Source organism: Mytilus californianus, unplaced genomic scaffold, assembly GCF_021869535.1.
Source record: "Mytilus californianus isolate M0D057914Y unplaced genomic scaffold, xbMytCali1.0.p SCAF_3, whole genome shotgun sequence".
Lineage (NCBI taxonomy): Eukaryota > Metazoa > Mollusca > Bivalvia > Mytilida > Mytilidae > Mytilus > Mytilus californianus.
Window position 1 is genome coordinate 52,882,944 of NW_026262679.1, and position 24,001 is coordinate 52,906,944.

Below are 24,001 nucleotides of genomic sequence, written 5' to 3' on the forward strand. Positions count from 1 at the left end.
CTGCAAATAACGACGAGTTGAAAGATTTCAAATGGAAAACATTTGCAATATTTTTGTACAAGTTACACTTGGATTTTTTAAGTAGACATCATTACATAGTTTATGTTACTAAGTATTGACAGACCGTTTTAATAAGTACAGTTATATGACTACAACTGAATCACTGATAGCAAAGAGGAACAGGATACTACAAGTAGATTGGGAAAACTATATTTTTGTTTGAACTTATTTTATGCGAATTATGTTAAAAGATATAATTAGGATGTGTAAATATCAGATTGTGCCTATATTTTGCATGTCACTTTCTTTAGTATGTACCAAAGAGTGCAACATTGCAGATCCAGAAGATTCAAAAGAATTCGTTAAGGTAGCTGACTGCAGTAGTAGAGGCTTAAGCGAAGTTCCGCAGACGCTTCCCCGTGACATAACCGTTCTGAATCTGAGGAGAAATAAATTTCAAATTATCAGCAAATTCTCATTTAAAAGATACAGATTTTTACAAAAAGTAACGCTTGCTGAAAACAAACTTCATAAAATTGAGGATAATGCATTCTTTGGATTAAATCGATTAAATATTTTGAATATGTCGGACAACACTTTGGATTTGTTAACTGTCTACACACCCAAAATATTTTTACCGATTGAAAATTTGACCATTTTAGACATACAACGGAATATACAAGAACATAACAACGATGTGTACCGTTACCCTGATGAAGCATTTGCTGTTTTAAAAAAAATAGTATATTTGGCTTTAGATCTGGCTCCCTATCCAGATTTTGGACAAGGTTTTAAAAACTTACAAAACCTGAAATCGTTAATATTCGATCGTTGCTTTTTGAAATATCTGCGAGAAAACACATTTGAAAATTTTTCTTTAAATCTAGAAGAATTAACACTGACTAGATGTCTTCATTATTTTTTACATGTTGAGGATAACGCTCTTTCCCCTTTTCCAAATATTGCCAAACTAAATTTTGAAGAATCATGCATGCATTTAAAACAGGCTTTAAGTATGCTGTCATCTTATAATGGCAGGACTTTGGACATAATTAATCTAAGAGGTCTCAATTGTCCAATGTTTGATAATGAAGAATATCCGTTTGTGTTAACAATCAAAAAAGAAATGATGAGATATTTGAAAACTATTTGTGTAGAAACTTTAGATTTATCCGACAACGGGATAGTGGATTTTGAAGAAAACTCGCTATTGTCATTTGATCGACCAGAATGTTTAAAACATTTATACTTTAAAGGAAATAGATTTGCATTTACTAATGGGAGACAAATCGATGAGCTGAATACATTTTTTAACAAATCCATCGTATTGCAAACGTTTGACTATTCCTTTATTCCAGTGCGATATAGGCTGGAAGAAAATGATTTTCATCATAATAACGAACAAAATTATCCTTCTTCTAACAACGTCATATTTTTGCCACGTTCTTTAGAAAAATTGATTTTAAGTAATTTACTATGCGATGATATCCTAAGATATTTCATGAATCTTCACGGAAGCAATTTGACTTACCTTGATGTGTCTTTTAGTTATTCAAATAACATTGTTCTTTTCGAAGGAAATGCTTCATACAAAACTGAAACTTTAGTCTTAGATGGCCATTTCCATGCAGCACTGTACCAAATAGAGCTAGTAAGTTTCATTAATGTGAAAACTTTATTGTGGAGAAGTGCTAATTTGCTATATGCTATGTATCCTTTGGATAATATGTTTTTTAAAAGATTCATAGCTTTTTTCAGAAAATTGAAAAATCTCGAACATTTGGATATGTCTTCAAACTTACTCTGGATTTTGCCAGATGATTTATTTCTTGAGTTGGATCATCTATCAGAATTACAGTTGTCTCAAAATTTGTTTCAGTCCGTTCCTACTGAGATCATTGTTTGTAGTACTATTAAAACACTTGACCTTCGCAATAACTTGCTTTCAACAGTAGATTATGATACACGTGTTTGGGCGGATGCAATGAACAAAAAAAATGGTTTGTCCTTATATATTGATGGCAATGCATTTGAATGTAAATGTGATAATTTGGATTTTATCAAGTGGATACAAGAAACCAAAGTAAATCTAGACAACAGATCATTCAAATGTACACTTTTAAACGGTACCGTGATAACTGTACTCGAAGCATATGAAAAGATGCATGATTTATTTTCCCACTGCCGAAATTCAATATGGCTGACAGTTTCTTCAACTTTGTTGGGAACCAGTATTATAGGTGCTGTTTTACTAATAATTTACAGTAAACGATGGAATATAGCTGTATTTTTCTACCGCAAATTCCGAAAAATAGTTGAAAAAAAATATGGTAAAAGTTACACTTATGACGTTTTCGTTTCATATGGCGGGGACTGCATACCTTGGATTACAAGTTGTCTTATTCCAAAATTAGAGAACGAGTGGAAACTAAAAATATGCTTAAAAGATCGCGACTTTTTACCCGGAAAGTCATATTTTGATACAGAGGCAGAGAGCATTGAAAGTAGCAGACATGTTATATTTTTACTTACTCCAGAATTCAAAACCTCACATGACTGTCTGTTCGAAATTGAAAGAGTGAAGCATGAAATAAGGATGAAAAACATAGAAAACATTATAGTCATATCAAAAGACATGACTATAAAAGACATTCCTGTTGAACTTGCTAATATTTGGAATTATGTAATTTTTATTCAATGGCCAAATAACTGTGATGACCTTGATGTCACATGGCAAATACTGAAGAAGTGGATTAGCAGTGATTGGCTTTAGCTAAACATTTGACACCGATATGAGTACGCACAACACTTGACCAAAAAATAATTCTCGTTTATTTCGATTCTAATAGGACAAATACGGTATTTTTCTAGGTGGAAGCGTGCGAAAATACCTTAGGAATGTTTGGCTATTCCAGTTTCCTCCCCATGAATTATGTACATTACATTTTCATATTTAATAAGTTTAAAATCTAATAGCAGGGTAAATATATCGTGTTTTAATAACAATATATAATAGAATTTTATGTAAGCTACTAACATATATATATATATATATTATAAGGATAAAAATGAAAATAACGAGAATGCAAACAGTCAGTTTGTGCGCATGTGTCAAACATATTTCGTGTTAATTAGAACACGGCTTTGTTTACAAAGCGTAATAAGGACGTCATATTAGACTAATTGATTAGTATTATGGTAAAACGGAATCGTATTATAAACCCGTTTTTGGCAGCTTGATTTCGACATCAATCGACTATAAATCTATAAAACAACACTCGTCAAACATTTATAAGACCTTAGTCCGTCAGTGTTCAGATTTGTTTTAATTTTCTCTTAATCAAATTGTTTTAAACCTTCATTTTTTGAGATCTTTTCATTTATATTTTGATCAATCTATTTATCGTTTTCGACGAGTAAGCGAGTTACGATAGATCTGAATTTCAATCAGATTATGTATTTTGATATGAGCAACATCCCTATCAAAGCATAAACTCCTGTTCGATTTCTAAAATAATGATGTGAGCTATGTTTGTGTTAACGCTTATGGTTATTTTGGCTTTACAAAATAAAATTATTTAAAAATTGAAAACGACACGTTATAAATTTCATGTGTCCGGAGCACTCTGGATTTACCTTCAAGTACTATATAAGTGGTGTATTTTATTACCCATGCATTGCTCTGATGTCTTACCTGGGTTTGGCTCTGTTCTAGTACATTTTGGTTCTATCAGCTCTACGACGTTTGCATTAAGCTTTGGATTTTGAAATATTTTGGCTTAGAGCATCTCCGTTAAGACATTAGTTATCGCAATTCGCATCATGTGCAGTAAAATTGGTACCGTGACTGTCATTAATTTTAAAGTCAGATGGATGTGTTGTTAGTCTGTGATATATGTTTACACCGTGTTGGCTGCTTGGTCCCAATTATTGTCTCACTAACATTATGACTATTTAGGTTGCTCGCCCAATTTTATCAATATAACGGAACTAGAAACAACTGACATACAAAAAAAAATTAAAATAACAAAAATACCGAACTCTATGGAAAATTAAAAACGCATTCAGGAATATGACAGTTGTTTTTACTCGTTCCGTTGGTTGATAAAGTTTGATTTTGTCAGCTTTAATGGACTTCCCCTTTTTGAATATACCGGTATGTTTGTTATACTTTTTTCGATACACTTGTGGTGGGGGAGTAATACCATCATTGTTTTCCCCTATAAGTCTTTGTTAACTTGTCATTTTTCAAAAAAATGTGCAGAATTTATCTTTGTTTCAAATAAAGAAATCCATGGCATGAGTAAAGTTTTATCCTGTTCAGTACTACAGTGAAAATTTCACATAATATGTCATTGCATATCAGATAACAACCATCATCAGAGTAAACCAATCAAGTTTTCCTTTCATTTTTTTCCTGTTTATAAGCTTTAGTAACCATGTCACCTCAAGTTTCCAAATAATTTATAGAAAGACCAAATAAAAAAATGGTGCTTTGGAACACCTAAGATATATGTTTATTACTCAGAAAAAAAATTCTGCAAGGAAAGAGAAGTCGGGTTGCCGCGCTCCGTTCAAAACTCCCATGTATTGTCGTGGGTATTAATTATCTTTGACTGAGATAGAATTGCATTTTCATAGATATTTAATAATTTATACTTCGTTCAAAATCTAAATTCGCTGATTCTTTTTACCCACTAAGAAACGAAAATAAATGAATCCACAGTAGTTTTTCTTATTATATTTGTTTTCAGGTCCCCAATAAACTTAAAAAACGAAATGTTCCGTTAAAATTATAATTTGGAGAAACCTACTAGTATTTCATAAGATACTAATTTTTTGAAAAAGTGATTTTTCTTTGAAAAAATGTCATCTTAGAGGGTCAGATGTGTTACCTGTTAGCCAATCATATTATTAGAAATCAGATTGTTCAAGACACATACGAATGCAGTCAATCTATGACAGTTATCTATAAATCCAGATGTCATCGTAGTGTTTAAATTTAAGATAAACAAAATAAAAAATCTAGCATTTTTTTTTTTTTTTTGGTATATCTGTCTGGCCATAGGAGATATGCATTATATTGGGATATTCTGCAACAGAAAATGCAGGAGACAAATGTGTACATAAGTGAAAGTAAATTTTTACGCGGCAAAAAATAAGAATGCGTGGAAATAGATGAATATAAATGATCAATCCGGAAAAATCTAGCAATATTGAACCAAACAACAACGCACCAAAACTTTGTTAAAATTGCCCTTTAATACACCCAAAAAATTGAATGCATGATAAGTAGAAAAAAACAAATGAACTTGAAAAAGATATTACTTTCTTCTTTCACGATCAGCAATTACTTCATGTACTTTATTAGCAGACAATGAATATAAACAAGGTCATCCAATTCACATTTCGACTTTGTGATATACTAGGGTACTCCCCCTAACCTTTGCTGACACACTCGTTCGGGTCTAGGGTTTTAAGTTATATGGGCCATTTTAAACGCAATGCCTACCTCTGAATGGTAATAACCTGATTTTGTTAAGACTCTGATTGGTCTCCGTAGTTTTGAATAATGAAAGGTCATTGAAAAAGTAACTGTCGGTTATTATTTTTCTTCTTTTTTCTTTAATTGTAAAACTTTCTGTTTGTCTGGTCTGTTGAAAATGGAAGATAAACGATCGCATTTACTTTAGAGATGGGACTATATGTGTAGATAACGAACAGATTATGGAATACCCATATGGCAATTAATTCCTTTTCAATCTCTTTCAGTTACGTGTAATGTATAACTGTAAAATATTTAAATACTTCGAGAAGTCAGAGATATTTATACGAACTGTTCTATTTAATTTGTCCGGGGGAATGTCCCGTTTTCAAGATTCATAATTATAAATAAGAGATGTGGTATGAGTGCCAATGAGACAACTATCCATCCAAGTCACAATGTGTAAAAAGTAAACAATGCATATTTCATCTCTTTCGTTCAATTTCTTTATTCAAAGTATTCGTTAAATTTCTATATTTAATCATCCTGTTATTCATTGTTGTTTCAGTTTACATTATTTCACTTATCATAGAATTTTGAAGAAGCATAAACCCTTTTTTTTTTTTTTACTTTCATTTTAAATGTTATTAAAAGACGCAGACCTTGCAGAAGACTAATATCTCCTTTTTATAATTGATTAAGTAAAAACAGACCTCGAAGAGGACACCCATTGACTTGCCTGTTTGAAACAATATCAAATATAAACAAAAAATGTTACTTTAAGGATGTTCGCTCCTCTTGTTTTTGAATTTTTGCCAGATATTCGGAATCCTCTGGTTTTATCCATGTACTGTCATTAAAAAAATTTCCCTGCTAACCCCTACTTTTCTTTTCATAATTTTATTACATATAGTTTAAAAAGCCATATTTGAAAATGCTATAAAATCCTTGTTATTTTTTCATAATTTTGTAAAGAAAAAGGGTGCCAATGTTAAATGTATGAAAAGTCTAGAGAGAATTATTTCCCGCCAAATTTTCAATGGCTTATATCTCGAAAACATACACACGGACCCTTCATTTTTTTTCTGCTTTTTTAGTTCCTTTATTCATATACTTTCAACTTATAACAGTCTTTTAAATAGTTTGTTATTTTGAGACAGAGTAGCGAACATCCTTAACATGATAATCGATAGTTTCTTACGACACTTCATCGAACGCAAGCCATCTCATGATTATTATTGATGGCTCATGAATATATTGAAGGCTGGCCTCAAGAATATTAACGCCGGTTGATATCGACGGCTAGCTTGACACAGTCTAGTATTTAGTCCTACTGATAAAGACTTATAAAGAGGCATGAACTACCTCTTTTTGTAAAATCTAATGCATCAGCATTTACAGAGTACGAGCTTGTGATCTTTTTGGCACATTAATAAGACCTGTACCTATTTGTAGTTTTAAAATTTATTATATCGATTTATATCTAAAATATCCTGCCTAAGTTTGGTAAATTATCAACATCAATAATATTAAAAATACTATAGAACAAAACTGAGAAATAAGCAAAATAACCCTATAGTTTCAAATAGATACAGACAATTGATAGAGCATCTCGGTAAAAGATGCATCTCCATTCTGAAATTCTCTAAATACAGCCGTCCGGTCATAAATAGCGCAACAACAGTAGAGAAAACAATTTCGGTGCAAACTATGATCTATATTCTTTTTTAAAAGATACATTAACGTTATTTATTTCATATCGGTTACGAATTAGCTTCTCTTATTGGATAACAAGGGGCCACATGACATTCTGTATTCATCAGTTAAAAATTCCATCGGTCTTTAACAGAAAACCGGACATGAAAACCGGTCGTTAACGGACTTTTACATGTTAATGACCAGTGGGGCGTGGTTTCTCTGTTTAGAGTGATGTCCCTTTAATAAAACGCAATCGAAGTGGTTTAATTGTTTACCATATGTTTTTGTTTATTATAAAATTATAGAAAACTTTATTTTGTATCCATATACTGAAAAGTTGCACTTAATGGCAGTGACTTATAGTTATCACTATGACTGGTCTTCACTCTTTCCTATAGAAATCGTACAATAACTCGAGTTTGCTTTGAACAATTTGAATGTATGAGAATTTTTAAAAACCTGGTTCCTCAATGAAATAAACATAATAGTTATTGAAGAACTGGTCATTATCGTGATACATGGACTGCCCGTAGGACAGTGGTATTGACTGCGACAGCGATAATGACCTCGCCTACGGCTCAGTCATTATAGCTGTCTTAGTCAATACAACTGTCCTGTGGTCATTCCATATATCACGGTAATGACAAGTTTTTCAATAACTATTATGTAATTAAAACATGAGACTCAGAAGGCATTTATACTTGTTTTACAAAGAACATCTCTTTAAATACATGTATTGATTTGATTCGTGCGATACTGATTAATAATTTAAATTACGCAACACTGTGCTAATGCGCATTGCGGCAATACTGTGCAATTGAAGATTTCTTGCTATTGCGCAATACTGTGCTATTGGGCAATACTTTGTTGTTAAGCAATACTATGCTATTGCGCAATACTTTGTTGTTACGCAATACTATGCTATTGCGCAACACTGTGCAATTGAAGATTTCTTGCTATTGCGCAATACTGTGCAATAATGATTGGAGATTTCTTGCTATTGCGCAACACTGTGCAATTGAAGATTTCTTGCTATTGCGCAATACTGTGCTATTGCTCAATACTGTTTTATTGTGCAATACTGTGCTATTGGGCATTACTGTGCAATTGAAGATTTCTTACTATTGCGCAATACTGTGCTAATGCGCAATACTGTGCAATCGAAGATTTCTTGCTATTGCGCAATACTGTGCAACTGATGATTTCTTGCTATTGCGCAATACTGTGCAATTGAAGATTTCTTTCTATTGCCCAATACTGTGGTATTGAACAATACTGTGCCATTGCGCAATACTGTACAATTGAAGATTTCTTGCTATTGCGCAATACTGTGCAATCATTTGAAATTTCAAAAATTTTGAAGAAAAAAAATATGAACCCCCAAAAAAATTGAAAAACAAATCCCCCCAAACTTTTTGATCCCCTTCCTCCTTGGAGTTACCCCCAAATTAATCCCAGTCTTCACTTTGTGGTATGGAACCTTGTAGTACAATTTTAGAGAGATCCATACACTTAAACACAAGTTACTGTCTGGAAACTAGAAAAATGCTTGTTTTTGGCCCCGTTTTGCCCCTAATTCCTGAACCGTTTGGGCAATTGCCCCCAAACTCAATACCAGCCTTACCTTTGTGATATGGAACCTTGTGGTACAATTTCTTTTTGAGAGATCTATACACTAACACACAAGTTATTGTCCGGAAACTACAAAAATGTTTCTTTTTGGCCCCTTTTTGGCCCCTAATTCCTAAACTGTTGGTATCATAACCCCCAAACCTTCCTTTTGTGGTATTGAACCTTCTGGTAAAATTTCTTAGAGATCCATTCACTTAAACTAAAGTTATTGTCAGGAAACCAATTGTGTCTTCGGACGACGCCGACGCAGACGACGACGACGACGACGACGACATAGCATTATACGACGCAAAAAAAAATTTGCGGTCGTATAAAAATGGCGACATACTTTTGCAAAATAATAGTCGCATTGTAAAACGTGAATTCCTCGCTCTGGACTACGATAGAGCTTACTAAACTATGTTTGTGTCGTTGAATGAATAATAATAGTTCCACAAACCAAACAAACTGTAGTTCCACAGGTTAGTCAGATTACACAATTAGATAAGAGAACTAAATGTGAGATTTCATATCTTGTTAAATACTCCTGAAAACTTTGGAGCTGGTAAAGTAAAAAACAATCTTGAAAATTGAAATCACGAGTGATAAATCAGTTCTAGAAGTGTTGACGGGTTATCGGTTACAATTTCACACCTTACCACCAGGTCACAGGCACTTGTCTCTGAAAAAAATTTCCTATATACCTTAATTAATACTATTGGGAAAGGGTTCCACATTGTAGCTGTCAGTGTTAATGTGTAATGGTGACTGCCAAAATATAAGGCCATTTATTAGTGATTAGTTTACAAATCACTATTTAATAACGGTGGACATGACTAAGCGTTCCATAAAACTAAAAAGGGAGATGTTTTGGCTTCATATGGAGCGTTTTAGTGTTCATAATTATAAAAAGGACAGGTTTGGGGGGATAGACGTCACGTTTCTGAGTATTTTAGCCAAAAAATTTCACTGCATGTTTTTTTTTTCTTCAAGTATTGAACATGTTTGTTGAAATAATATTTTCAATGTGTTGGTTCATGCAGACTATAGCTATATTATATATATATATATACAAAGATATTGCAAATACAGATAATTCAGAAATTATTAAATGGTTAGATATTAAAATCAGAGAAAAATGTCAGTGACCCATATCGTCAAGGATCACATTTTTGTCCATTGTTTACATTTCTAAGAAATGGGATTGTTACTTACCGCTCTCAACGACAAAAGTCAACAGCACCCAAATTCAATACAAATGAATTGTAATTAATGCTCAACGGAATTTCTTAAAACAAAAAGATAATATTCTCCGTTTTCAAAGTCGAAGAATTCTTCTTTATGGAATTTTCCTTATGGCGGGTTAGATCCTTACTCACTATCGGATTTTATGTAACAACATTATATAGACGTTCATTTAACAATCTGTCAGTGTCTTCTCTTCTTCTGGTATACAGTTTCCGCTTCATTTGATATCGAAGATTACATCGGGATTAATATATTACCTTTACAGTAGCTTCACGTAAGAATTACATTTCAGCGGATGAAATGTATTTATAGTTATGTTTGTGAATCTTAGGGATCACCTCAGTAGTTCAACCAATCAGCGGAATTTTAACTTTGGGAATATCTATTTTTAATGCAGTTTTTTGCACAATTAAATAGGAATTATAAAAAAACGGAATGCTGTAAATAGATATAAAACAGGGAATAATAAACTATTTGTATAAAAGATGGATTGGATCGGGGTTCTATGTACTCACATTATTTGTACAACTCTCCTTACTCTTGGGAATTTTTGGAATTTCCGTGACCTAAATGGTTCGCGAAAATTAATATTTTTTATATATAGTATAGTAATAACATAAGGTACTTAACTCGCATTTTTGATAAATGTCACCCGGTCGCGAACTTCTGTTATATCTCGATTTTTCGGTTGTCAACCCCACTAAAACTTGTTATGCCGTAAATCTAAATTGATTTATCTGCACAATGGTGTATAACACTCCTACCTTTGTTGTCGGAATCATTAGTAGCAGGCCTCACCAGGTATGTCAATCGTAATTATTTCGTCTACCCACAGCCGGTTGGCAATATAAGTCTCGCACAAAAAGATTCAAGGAACTTAGTATGTACTAAAAATTTTTTTTTGCAAAGATTACATTTCTATCAGAGAATTTTCTACTTTAATAGGAAAAATGGTAGCAAGCGAATACGGGGTTCCGTATGCCCAATTATTTCACAAAAGACTGCATATAACAAAAAGCGAACAGTTACGGAAACACCGAGGCAATTATGACGCAACATGCCGTCTCAATGAAATGTGTAAGCAAGATATTAATTGTTAGATCGAAAAAGTATATAGACCAGCAATACTGAGTGCGTACGTGTAAGAAATACCGAACTTATAATTACATCAGATGTGTCTTTAACGGGATGGAGCGGAGTTTATGACAACTGCACAAGTTTAATAGCAAAGAAAAAAGCAATTTTAGAATTAAAATTTTGAAAAATGCTTCTCACTTCTTAACCCTGACCAATATTTGAACTGTCTCCCTTTTATACCATAGCCCCGGTCAGTTAGAACTGTTAGCTGTGTATAACTTTGAAATGTGTTTCTTTATAGTCTTTGTTGACAGCACAAAGGTTACAGTCTATTTATTTATTAGATATACGTAATTTAGAGTTTTCGAATGATATTGTTAAGATTTTCGAAATAAATATTCTGGCCTCCATTTAGGTGAAAATAAATAATCTTGCCTTATTACACATGAAAATAAATTTTCTGGCCAAAATATTCAATTTGTTTCAAAAAATGTTGGCTAGCTTCGCTCCAATATTTACAGATAATGCAAAATAGTTATGCCTGTGTCTGTAGTGAATTTATGAATTTAAATGAGTTATTAAGTCAGGATTTTCGTTACCACAAATTACTTACTTACTTTAAAAACCAAAAAAACTTTACCCTTTTATGTTGTGTTTTGTGTACTGTTGTTTGTCTGTTTGTCTTTTTCTTTTTCTTTTTCTGCTTACCCCTCCGGAGCACCTGAGATCCCCCCGGTTTTTGGTGGAGTTCGTTTTGCTCAGTCTTTAGTTTTCAAATACGATTCGGGTAAACTCATCAATCCTTTAAATAAACTTATTCTAAAAGGTTACTAATTCAAAACTGTAATTAGATCTTTGAATATTGTTTAATTGGTATAAATATTGATTTTGTTATCAATAAATTAAAACCAAACTAATAAATTTCATTGTTACAAATGCATATTCACGGTTCTAAAATCTGTCGATACCTGTAATTTGGCATTGCACAAGGTCATATTTTCTCTGACTGTAAATGACGTCTTTACACTAAATCCATTGGATGTTGGATGTGGACTGATAGATATTTTAGTTTAGATACTTAGATTTTTTATTACTAGTAGTTGTTATTGGCTTGAACTAGCTTTCAGTAACTGTGAGTACTCTCAGATCTGTACTCAGTGTCTTTTTTGTTGTGGGGATGTATAAACACCCTGCCACGTCCGTTCTGTGTTTTTGTTACTTGCCTTTCTCCTTTGTATCGATCTGATGAGTTATGCTCTTTTCAACTGATTTTTATAGTTTGTTTATATTATATGCTGTTACACCACTGTCCCACGTTAAAGTTAAATTACTTTAGGGGATGAACATTTGATTCTGAGGGGGACGAGGAGGGGCAGTTTTTGTGTCAATTTGAGGATGAGCAGAAAAATAAATATTCTGGCCCTGGTCTGAGTGAAAATAAATTATCTGACCCATTTTATGTTGGAAATAAATATTCTGACCTCATCAAATTTGTCAGCCCCCCCCTCAGAATCTTATAATAGTAGCTGGTATATATTGCTCCGCATTTAAACCTCACAGTGTGAGATCAGCGTCTGTTTCTCAAGCTTATAGTAAAGGTTTACCACTTTCGACTATTTTACGCACCGCAGACTGGACTAATCAATGCACTTTTCGTAAATTCTATTATAAGCCTGTTAACCATGATAGATACCAGTTTCTGTAATGCGATTATCAGTAATGCAATGTAAATATGTTGATCAGATCCATGATTAGATAAATATGTTAACTTCATATATGTGTATTAATTACTGATTCTAATCTCCAGGAATCTTTCGGATAAAAAAGATGCAATATCTCTAAACATCTCACGAGACAGCTATGTACCATATTTGTGAAATGGAATCTTATATTTTAAAAGAAATTTTAACTGAAGTTTAATTAAAATTCCGTGAAACAATAGTGGTACATAGTTGTTGCATTTGTGAAGTCTGATATCATGACGAGGCTGTTCATCTCACGTAACACCTATGGGCCCACCTATGAGGGTCTGGATGGGGAGTCCTTCATTTCTGTATTCTTTTGTTTTATATCATCCACACCCTCACCTATGTACTGTATTGTTTCACGGATTTTTAATTAAACTTCAATCAAAATTTCGTTTAATTATATAATTTATTCGTTGTCAGTCTAAATATTCATTACTAGGTTGTCGTGACACGTGTATTACCATGTCATATCTCACTGATAAAATAAAACGTGTCAGCTAGCGTTATCTTTAACTTTAAGTAGATGTGTGTATTTGGTATCTTTTCTTTACAGATAATAAATAGCAAAACGTCCAAATGATTTCGTCGTAATATTCCAAAAATAACGTATACATTCATCTATATGCGGTATCATAGTTCAATCAATCAGTTCCTTAATGTATACTTTAAAGCTGCCTGTCCAAAATTAGACTCTGCTATTGAAAGTAAATAATCAAGGAAATTGAATGATCGCGATAACCATGATAACAATCCAGTGTTGTTCGGAAGATAGCGAGTTATACGTTTGGACTTAGTAGACTTGTCTTTTTACCACACAGACTGGAAAAGTAAGACGCTTTTTATTCTAATAATTATAATATTCTAGTAATTCATGTAGTGAGTTGATAGCATACATACATTTTTGAGCTAATTTTTAATCCAAGCTGATCAACTATATAAAAATTGTCACCGGAAAATGTATAAAGTGTAGAATGATTTTATCTCTTTCCCGTTTTTATTCATGTTCATACATGAACCCGGAAATATATATATTCGTGGACATAATATATGTACATGTGTTATTTATCATACTAGCCTCTATGCAGTTCCCTTTAGAGGAATAAATCATAAATAACAAAAGTAATTTTGATTAAAAAGACAGAATAAATTTAGCCATACTGACCATATATCATTCCCAAAAGGCATTAGGTTTAATACTCATTTTGAATAACTTAATTTCGTCAATGAACAATTTTGTGCGAAACTCTGATATGCAGATAATTGTCAAGATGTATTATGAGCGGAATGAGAATGTGTCGTACATAACGATCGATCAGCAATTATTTCAACCACGTGTGCAGTTGGTGTGTTGCGACTCGTAAAATAAAATTACTGGTATATATCGATTGAGATGTGTAGTAAAATCATAAGAAAGGATTAGAACATAATCTGCTTGAGGTAAATAAGAACAGGGAATACATTTATTACACAAGTATAACGAGTGTATATTCTAGCACAGACGCGGATTCAGCCATTTTTAAAAGGGAGGTTCCAACCCCCGGAACACCATGAAACGTTCACATAATAAATTGTTGTTTTTTTTTTTAAATCGAAAGAAGGGGGGGTTTCTAAACCCCGGGTCTGGCCTTTTGGATCCGCAAATGTAGAACAATGTTTTCGTGGTTAAACCCAACTCGTTAAGCCTCACACAGATTCCATCAGAAAATTAACTTCTGATAATAAATAGTTTACGTTCTAATTTCTGGAAGGCATGTACGAAACAGTTGAGTGGAGTGAAGTCGTGAAGTGGAGTTTTGGAGTGAAGTCATTGGTTAAAAATTGCGTTAAAAGGTTGAGTGGACGGTGGAATGGAGTCATGAATTGGGTTAAAAATTTAACAAATCTACAAATCAACCATTAAAATATCTAATGTAAAATCATTAATTGTATTTCACGATTTTATTCTTCCTCTCCAAATTTTTTTTTTGAAAATTGCTGAGCATTGCAGATCATTCAATTTTTCATCTGTCATTGTAGATGATTAAATTTTTCATCTATCATAATTATTGTATTCCTCGAAGTTGGACAAAGTTTTGAGCAGTTTTTGATAACAGTTCCAGTGGGAAGTCTAGTGACAAAATATTACCTCCCTTGTAAACACAGAAATCTTGATCTTTTCAATGTTTGTCTCGTTTTAGCAAGGACGCTATTTAAAATCGTAAATTCACAAGAAAACGTTCAATAAAATGTAATTGAAATAAAAACAAAATTGTTATATAATGTTATCATTTCCCTCTTCAAATAGCAAACAACGAGTACAGCAGGCTAAAGAAGCTTTGTGTGTAATGGGTTTAAAATGTTGTATGCGAATAGTTTCAGGAGTCTCAACTTCAAATTATTTTTTACTGGCTGGATACCTCTCTGGAACACGCCAAATATCTGTATATGTATGCATCTAGATCAGAGAAGTTCGGGAGGGGGGATGCCAATGGAATCGATTGATATGCAGCAAAGATTAACACTTTTGAAATTCAGTTACTAAGCAAATTCAAACGGACCTTACCCGATGTAAACATTGAAAGTTAATAGATCGATAAGACTGCAAATATATATGTTATAAGTACAGAAATCGAGACAACCTTTTCTTAGAATTGTATAAAACATAGTAAAAATATTTTAACGGATAACCTACTTCATAAAAATATTTATCTTTAGTTTTTTTTAATCTGCACAGACATGACTTTTAAATTGTTATATTCACGAAAAGACAATATAAAGTTCACGTGACAAGAGCAGGCCGGAGTACTCGAAAAAATTAGACGTGAAAATATATGGAAAGCCTCAGCTGTCATATATTAGATATTTACAAAACTTTATGCTGAAGCTTAAAATGTAAAGTTAAGACAGCGTGATGTTGAATTGAGTCATCAAAATGCTAACTCTAAATTACAATATGCTAAGTTGAATTTGCACAATGTTGACTTGCAATGACAAGTGCTTTAGTCGTGATAGTATAATGATAAGTCACGATGTTGTGATGATATGCCAAACACACGTAACGTTGGGTTTAAAGAACATGATGTGAAGTTGACGTTGCATGATGTTAGCTTGCAGATGGATACTGCTCAGTCATACAATTCGATAGCTATGATAACAAATAAAATGAATAGCTAAAATGTATGGTGCTGACATGTTATTAATAAATGTTGAGCTGAGAATGTACGATGTTATATCATTGTGATATTACGATAGGTCTATCATGCAATCTGTTGATTTAAAACACCATGATGCACAGTTGAAAGTACATGATGTTAAGTTAAGAAAACACGATGCTACACTACTATATTGAAACGAAAGGCTTACCATACTATTTGTTGACTTAAAACAACACGATGCAACGTGTTAAGCTAAGATGCTCACTTGAAACTACACGACGTACAGTTGAAATTTTGTAATGTTAATTTAAGATATTACGATGTTATATCATTATAATGTCACAATAGGCTTATTATACAATTTGCTCATTTAAAACTACACAACGTACAGTTGAAAGTACGTGATGTTAAGCTAAGATGGCACGTTGTTATATCATTAGAATGTCACGATAGGCTTACCACACGATATGCTCGTTTAAAACTACACGACGTACAGTTGAAAGTACGTGATGTTGAGCTATGATAGCAATATCTTATGTCATAATAATATCACGGTAGGCTTGCCATACAATATGCTTATTTAAAACTACACGACGTACAGTTGAAAGTACGTGTTGTTCAGCTAAGACAGCACGATGTTATATCATTATAATGTCACGATAGGCTTATTATATAATTTGCTCATTTAAAATTACACCACGTACAGCTGAAAGTGCGTGATGTTAAGCTAAGATAGCACGTTTTTATATCATTAGAATGTCACGATAGGCTTACCACACGATATGCTCACTTAAAACTACATGATTTTCAGTTGAAACTAGATGATGTTAAGCTAAGATAGCATGTTGTTATATCATTTGAATGTCACGATAGGCTTACCATACAATATGCTCATTTAAAACTACACAACGTACAGTTGAAAGTATGTGATGTTGAGCTATGGTAGCACGATGTTATATCATAATAATATCCCGATAGGCTTGCCATACACTATGCTCATTCAAAACTACACGACGTACAGTTGAAAGTACGTGTTGTTGAGCTAAGATAGCACGATGTTATATCATTATGACGTCACGAGAGGCTTATCATACAATGTGTTGACTTGAAACTACACGATGTAAATTTGAAGTAGTTTGGTCTTGACTTGAAACCGTAAAATGTTAAGTTATAAAAACAGAAGGTAAAGTCAAAATAAAACAATGATAGGATGACATATACTTGTGCAGAGTTGAAGATTTTTGGTGTTGACTTCGAATATAGTACAAATATTAGCTCGGCTTATGTTAAATTGAAAGACAATAATGATGCGTAAAACATTACAGAATTATGTGAATTGAAACTGCAATTCTATGGAAAAGAATAAGGGACAAATCCCCAGGATTTTTTCTTCTTCATTTGCAAGTTCGGAGGCAAAATGATATACAAAGAACGTTTTCCATAAATTCATAAAACAAATGAATTATCCATCGCTATATATTACACTTGAATACAGTTTTGCCGTATATTTTACATGTTTTGTTTAGATTTTTTTTTTATGATTAAAAACCAGACTTTTTTTATGAACAATATTTAAGAAAATATTTATCTATGTCGTGTGTTAATATATACAACATAATATTGTGCTTATAAGACTTATGATTGTGAGGGTCAAATTTTACTCATATAAAATCACATATCTATGTAAGAGTTATCGGAGAACTTGTTTTTACCACTCCCGTTTTCCCCGAAATAAAACATAAGAATCTGGAGTCTTAATCTTAAAAAACAAAGATCAACTAATATGACAAATAATAAGGACTGAGAGGGTCAGAGCTATATGAGAATGTGACCCCCCCCCCCCCCCTAGCTATTATGTATTGTACATATACAGGGATTTTAAACGTATAGTAAGACATGCACATTAGATTTTTGTAACAAATGATGTAGTTTTTTTTTTATTTTTATTATACAGCTGTCATTACTTATATTGATTAATCAGCATGCGTTCATGTATACATTTACTTACTCATAACATATTGTATTTCAACACTCTAACATTTTGAGTATCTCGAAGAACAGGTAATGCAATTATATATTCTTTAGAAAATGTATTTGGTTTTATAATTAGAAAATGTGGACATATCCTTCTGACGTAGTACCAGTAAAATCCTTGTTATGTAAAAATTATCTATTTTCTTATTCTGATTAATAATGAATGAATTTACAATAAGATATCATTATCAGTAATTGAATATCCTGCTTTACCATAAAATAAGATCAAATTGCTAAATGACCCCCTCCTGAATTATTAAAATATATCTAGTTGCATTAACCGCAATATCTCAGTGTAAATTATGTACATGTATCTTATACAGAAACAGGGTTTACATTTTTAACATCTGTATTACAAAATGCAGGAAATAATTGTGTACAAAAGTTAAGTAAATTTTTCGCGCAGCAAAAAAAGAAAAAGAATGCGTAGCAACTGTGACATTAAATCGTGATTGACAGTATAATATTCCCAGGTAGCAACAGATGACGATGAATATTCAATCCGAAAAAATTCTTCTGTCTTCCGTCAGAATATCAAATGGTCGTCCCCTTTTCAGCAACTGTATGTAGAAAAGGGTACGTTTTTATCAATTGTCACCTGGTGAGATTGTACAAGGTAAAACTAGGATTCCACATGGCTAAGGTGTTAATTGACTTCTTAATTGATCAGTGACCTAATATATGGATATGAAGTGATCCCCGCTTATTTTTTCTATGTTATTCTTCCCGCTAAGTGAACGACCTCAGCGGGAATCCAAGCATTTCTTCGTGACAATTAAAGGTACAACGTCAGGCGTCATATTAGATCGTCTGTTACTCTACAACACAACAGTAGTCCGTTTAAAAATCTTTTAATGTGTCATTGTTAATAAAGTTGTCTCGTCAATATATATTTTGATTCAATTGTTGCTCGTGTACATATAAACGCAAACACTTAATCAGGTGATTATTTTACCAGATCTGCATGGTCACTGCTTACATCAACCGTAAGCCCCAAGTCGATGAATTCTCGGGAATTATCGCGTGATTTCACAGTTTGGCTAATTAGGTTAGACATGCGCAGTTAAATGTGAAACTGGTGTATTAATGATTTCCGTCACTTATTTTCTTGTCCATAGTGATTTTTTGGTTCTTTGCAGCTTCTCTCTATCTATATGTGTTTTCAAAGAAAAAGAAAAAAATCAAAAATCTGTTAAAATTGTTATATTCCATGAATTATTTTGGTCTTGCGAGTTTGATTAATTTGTAGATATGTTTTTTTTTTTATGTCAACAGTTTCTCTCTCTCTCTTATAATTTTCATGAGTGTGGTCTAAATTAAAATCGGTACATTTTTTTTAATTATTTGCCAAAATGTAGTATATTCTTTTTTGAAAAAACATAATAAAAAGTTTGGGCCACAGAGCATTTTGCAAGCTATACAGGTTATGCAGTTTTGTCAGATTTTTTATAACTATAAATGGAAAACTCAATGTTAGAAAAAAACAATAAAAATTGGGATCACGAGACTCGTTTTCTGTCTACAAAACAAAATAGATAAAGTCCCTACACATTTCATCATTAAAGACGAAATATGCCAAAGGGATTTCAAACTCATAAGTCGAAAACAGACTGACAATGCCATGGCAAAAAATTTAAAAAAAATAAAAAACGACAAAAGATAATGTTATCCGAGTTATCTCCCCTATATGGAAAAGTTGAAAAACATATGCAAAAAACGTTCTGTATTCAAAAACAAATAATCGTTTTAATCAGATAAATCACATAATTTTCTTCATCAAAATGAAAAGTACTACATATGAATAACATTCCTCTCTCAAAATGTGTATATTTTTTTAGATCTAGACCGATTGTGTTGTGCTATATGAGAATCTAAGGGAGCTACCATGTGATTTTTAGGGGAGAGGGGAGGGCTAGGATGACAAATTTTGTCCTGCCTTTTTTTTAGTTGTTATCTCTGTCCTGCCTTTTTATTTTTCACTCTATTCGGTTCTGCATTTTTTATTATTAGTTTATTCTGATTTTTTTTACATACATTGTCATCCTGCCTTTTTTTTGCCAATTTGCTTATCCTGCTTTTTTTTAACTCAAAACTCCTGTCCTGCTTTTTTTTTTAATTTCATCCTAGCCCCCCAATAAAAATCAAATGGTAGCTCCCTAAGATTGCGGAAGACACCCGATCTACCCTAAGGGCAATATATCTAATGAGGAAGAAATTTACAATTTCGGTCACGTCGAGTTACTTGTAGATCTCCTTTTGTTGAAAGGGGTTTCTGTTTTCATTTATCTATCTATTATACTGTTCAGGGGGAGGGGAGAATCGAAAAAAAAAATACACAAAAATGGACAAAAAGAAGGCGAAAGATACAAAAGGGATAATAAAACTATTAACCAAACTGACAATGTCATGACAAAAACTCATCAGCCGAAATAAACGAGAGAAAAAAAATAAAAAGCCAAACAACAGTATATTAAGCGCAACATATAGAAAACCAAAAACTGAGCAACACGAAACCCTAAAAAAAAGGGGTGATCTCAGGTGCTCCAGAAGGGTAAGCAGATCATGTTTCATATGTGGCAAACCCGTCACTTGGCGATTTTGCAAATAAAGAAGGAATGTGTTATAATTTTCGAGGAGCTCCCAAAAAACATGAATTACAGGGTGTCAAATCGATGAACGTGCTTAAAGTAGGCTCCTTTTCATAAAAAAGAATTGATGAAAATGTTTTAGTATTTAGTGTACAGTGGCAATTATTACATGCATATAAGGACGAGAATATGTAAGTGTGATATGAATATGAATAAATCTTGGCTCTGTACAAGACATATTTTGCTTGCTTAGTCGAATTTTTAACAAACAAGTTGACAAAACGTCTCTGACAATCTATGGAAATCCAAATAGTATCGGTTTTGATTAAGTCCAGATTTTTTGGTTTTATTTCGGGGAAAAGGGGTGTGTTTTACGTACAGTGGCAAATATTACATGCATATCAGGACGAGAACATGTAAGTGTGATGTGAATATGAATAAACACTGCTTTGTTACAAGACATTATACTTTACTTGCTTAGCCGAATTTTCAACGAACTAGTCGACATTCTATGGAAATCGTAATCGCATCGCTTTTGATTAAGTCCAGATTCTTTTGTTTTATTTCGTGGAAAAGAAAATTCAAATTTTCATATACCTCTAACAAGATCGGGGGGGGGGGGGGGGGTCATATTCTGAAATAGCTCTGACCCTCTCAGTCCTACGCTAAGCGTATTATTTGTCATATCAGTTGATCTTTGTTTTTAAAGATTAAGACTCCAGATTCTTATGTTCTATTTCGGGGAAAACGGGAGTGGTAAATACAAATTCTCCGATAACTCTTACATAGATGTGATTTTATATAGGTAAAATTTGACTCTCACAGTCATAAGTCTTATAAGCACAATATTATGTTGTATATATTAACACACAACATAGATAAATATTTTCTTAAATATTGTTCATAAAAAAAGTCTGGTTTTTAATCATAAAAAAAACATCCAAACAAAACATGTAAAATATACGGCAAAACTGTATTCAAGTGTAATATATAGCGATGGGTAATTCTTTTGCTTTATGAATTTATGGAAAACTTTCTTTGTATATAATTTTGCCTCCGGAGTTAAATTTCATTAATATTCATCAACTTGCAAATGAAGGAGAAAAAATCCTGGGGATTTGTCCCTTATTCTTTTCCATAGAATTGCAGTTTCAATTCACATAATTCTGTAATGTTTTACGCATCGTTATTGTCTTTCAATTTAACATAAAACGATCTAATATTTGTACTATATTCGAAGTCAACACCAAACATCTCCAACTCTGCACAAGTATATGTCATCCTATCATTGTTTTATTTTGACTTTACCTTCTGTTTTTATAACTTAACATTTTACTGTTTCAAGTCAAGACCAAACTACTTCAAATTTACATCGTGTAGTTTCAAGTCAACACATTGTATGATAAGCCTCTCGTGACGTCATAATGATATAACATCGTGCTATCTTAGCGCAACAACACGTACTTTCAACTGTACGTCGTGTAGTTTTGAATGAGCATAGTGTATGGCAAGCCTATCGGGATATTATTATGATATAACATCGTGCTATCATAGCTCAACATCACATACTTTCAACTGTACGTTGTGTAGTTTAAAATGAACATATTGTATGGTAAGCCTATCGTGACATTCAAATGATATAACAACATGCTATCTTAGCTTAACATCATCTAGTTTCAACTGAAATCATGTAGTTTTAAATGAGCATATCGTGTGGTAAGCCTATCGTGACATTCTAATGATGTAACAACGTGCTATCTTAGCTTAACATCACGCACTTTCAGCTGTACGTGGTGTAATTTTAAATGAGCAAATTGTATAATAAGCCTATCGTGACATTATAATGATATAACATCGTGCTGTCTTAGCTGAACAACACGTACTTTCAACTGTACGTCGTGTAGTTTTAAATAAGCATATTGTATGGCAAGCCTACCGTGATATTATAATGACATAAGATATTGCTATCATAGCTCAACATCACGCACTTTCAACTGTACGTCGTGTAGTTTTAAACGAGCATATCGTGTGGTAAGCCTATCGTGACATTCTAATGATATAACAACGTGCCATCTTAGCTTAACATCACGTACTTTCAACTGTACGTTGTGTAGTTCTAAATGAGCAAATTGTATAATAAGTCTATTGTGATTATAATGATATAACATCGTACTATCGTAGCTTAACATTACAAAATTACAACTGTACGTTGTGTAGTTTCAAGTGAGCATCTTAGCTTAACACGTTGCATCGTGTTGTTTTAAGTCAACAAATTGTATGGTAAGCCTTTCGTTTCAATATAGTGTTGTAGCATCGTGTTATCTTAACTTAACATCATGTACTTTCAACTGTGCATCATGGTGTTTTAAATCAACAGATTGCATGATAGACCTATCGTAATATCACAATGATATAACATCGTACATTCTCAGCTCAACATTTATTAATAACATGTCAGCACCATACATTTTAGCTATTCATTTTATTTGTTATCATAGCTATCGAAGTGTATGACTGAGCAGTATCCATCTGCAAGCTAACATCATGCAACGTCAACTTCACATCATGTACTTTAAACCCAACGTTACGTGTGTTTGGCATATCATCACAACATCGTGACTTATCATTATACTATCACGACTAAAGCACTTGTCATTGCAAGTCAACATTGCGGAAATTCAACTTAGCATATTGTAATATAGAGTTAGCATTTTGATGACTCAATTCAACATCACGCTGTCTTAACTTTACATTTTAAGCTTCAGCACAACGTTTTTTAAATATCTAATATATGACAGCTGAGGCTTTCCATAATTTTAAGCATTACTAACGATATTGGTATGTGATATGTAAGCAGCAGACTGCATTTTGTAGAATAGTATATTCTTAAATATTATCACAATTACTCATCATGGATGGGTGTCTAAGTCCTGTGAAATGTGCGCCACCTCCAATGAAGCGCGGTCGCATGTCCATAAATTGGCAACGCTGTATAATATGTCAAAATATTACACAAGAGACTCTCAGTATGACAACTGATAGAGGTTTTACAACCTTAATGAATGCTGTAAGGCAAAGACAAGATGATGTGTTTAGGTTGTTTTTGAGTGAGGTTGATACATTAGATGACATTATTATGAACAACATAAAATATCACAAAACTTGTTACAGGACATATACAAGCAAACACAACCTACCGTCTCCATCAAGTCGTATATCTGCTGCAAAAGTTCAGCAACAGCAGTCTCAAGCAGAAACTACAAGTTCATGTTCATCTCCAAATATCCTTACTAGATCTAGGCTATCACAAGATTTTTTGTGTTGTATCTTTTGTAAAAACAAGACCTTTAAAAAAGATCGAAAACTTCATCGTGTTTC

The 24,001-nt window shown here is 32.8% G+C and overlaps 2 protein-coding genes across 4 annotated transcripts in view; both read left to right on the plus strand.

The window, feature by feature from the left end:
- The first annotated feature begins 262 nt into the window (after positions 1-262).
- Positions 263-2,966, plus strand: LOC127734841 (toll-like receptor 7). The gene has a single exon (XM_052244871.1). The coding sequence runs from the start codon at positions 263-265 to the stop codon at positions 2,771-2,773; it is 2,511 nt and encodes an 836-aa protein (XP_052100831.1). The 3' UTR covers positions 2,774-2,966.
- Positions 2,967-13,534: 10,568 nt separating this feature from the next.
- Positions 13,535-24,001, plus strand: part of LOC127734854 (uncharacterized) — a 38,136-nt gene continuing 27,669 nt past the window's right edge. Inside the window, exon 1 of one of the 3 annotated variants that reach the window (XM_052244896.1) lies at positions 13,535-13,694. The gene's annotated coding sequence lies outside the window, so the exon portion shown is untranslated. Of the gene's footprint in view, positions 13,695-14,280; positions 14,305-24,001 lie in introns of those variants that run through there. The other 2 variants (XM_052244893.1, XM_052244895.1) reach the window with 2 other exon arrangements.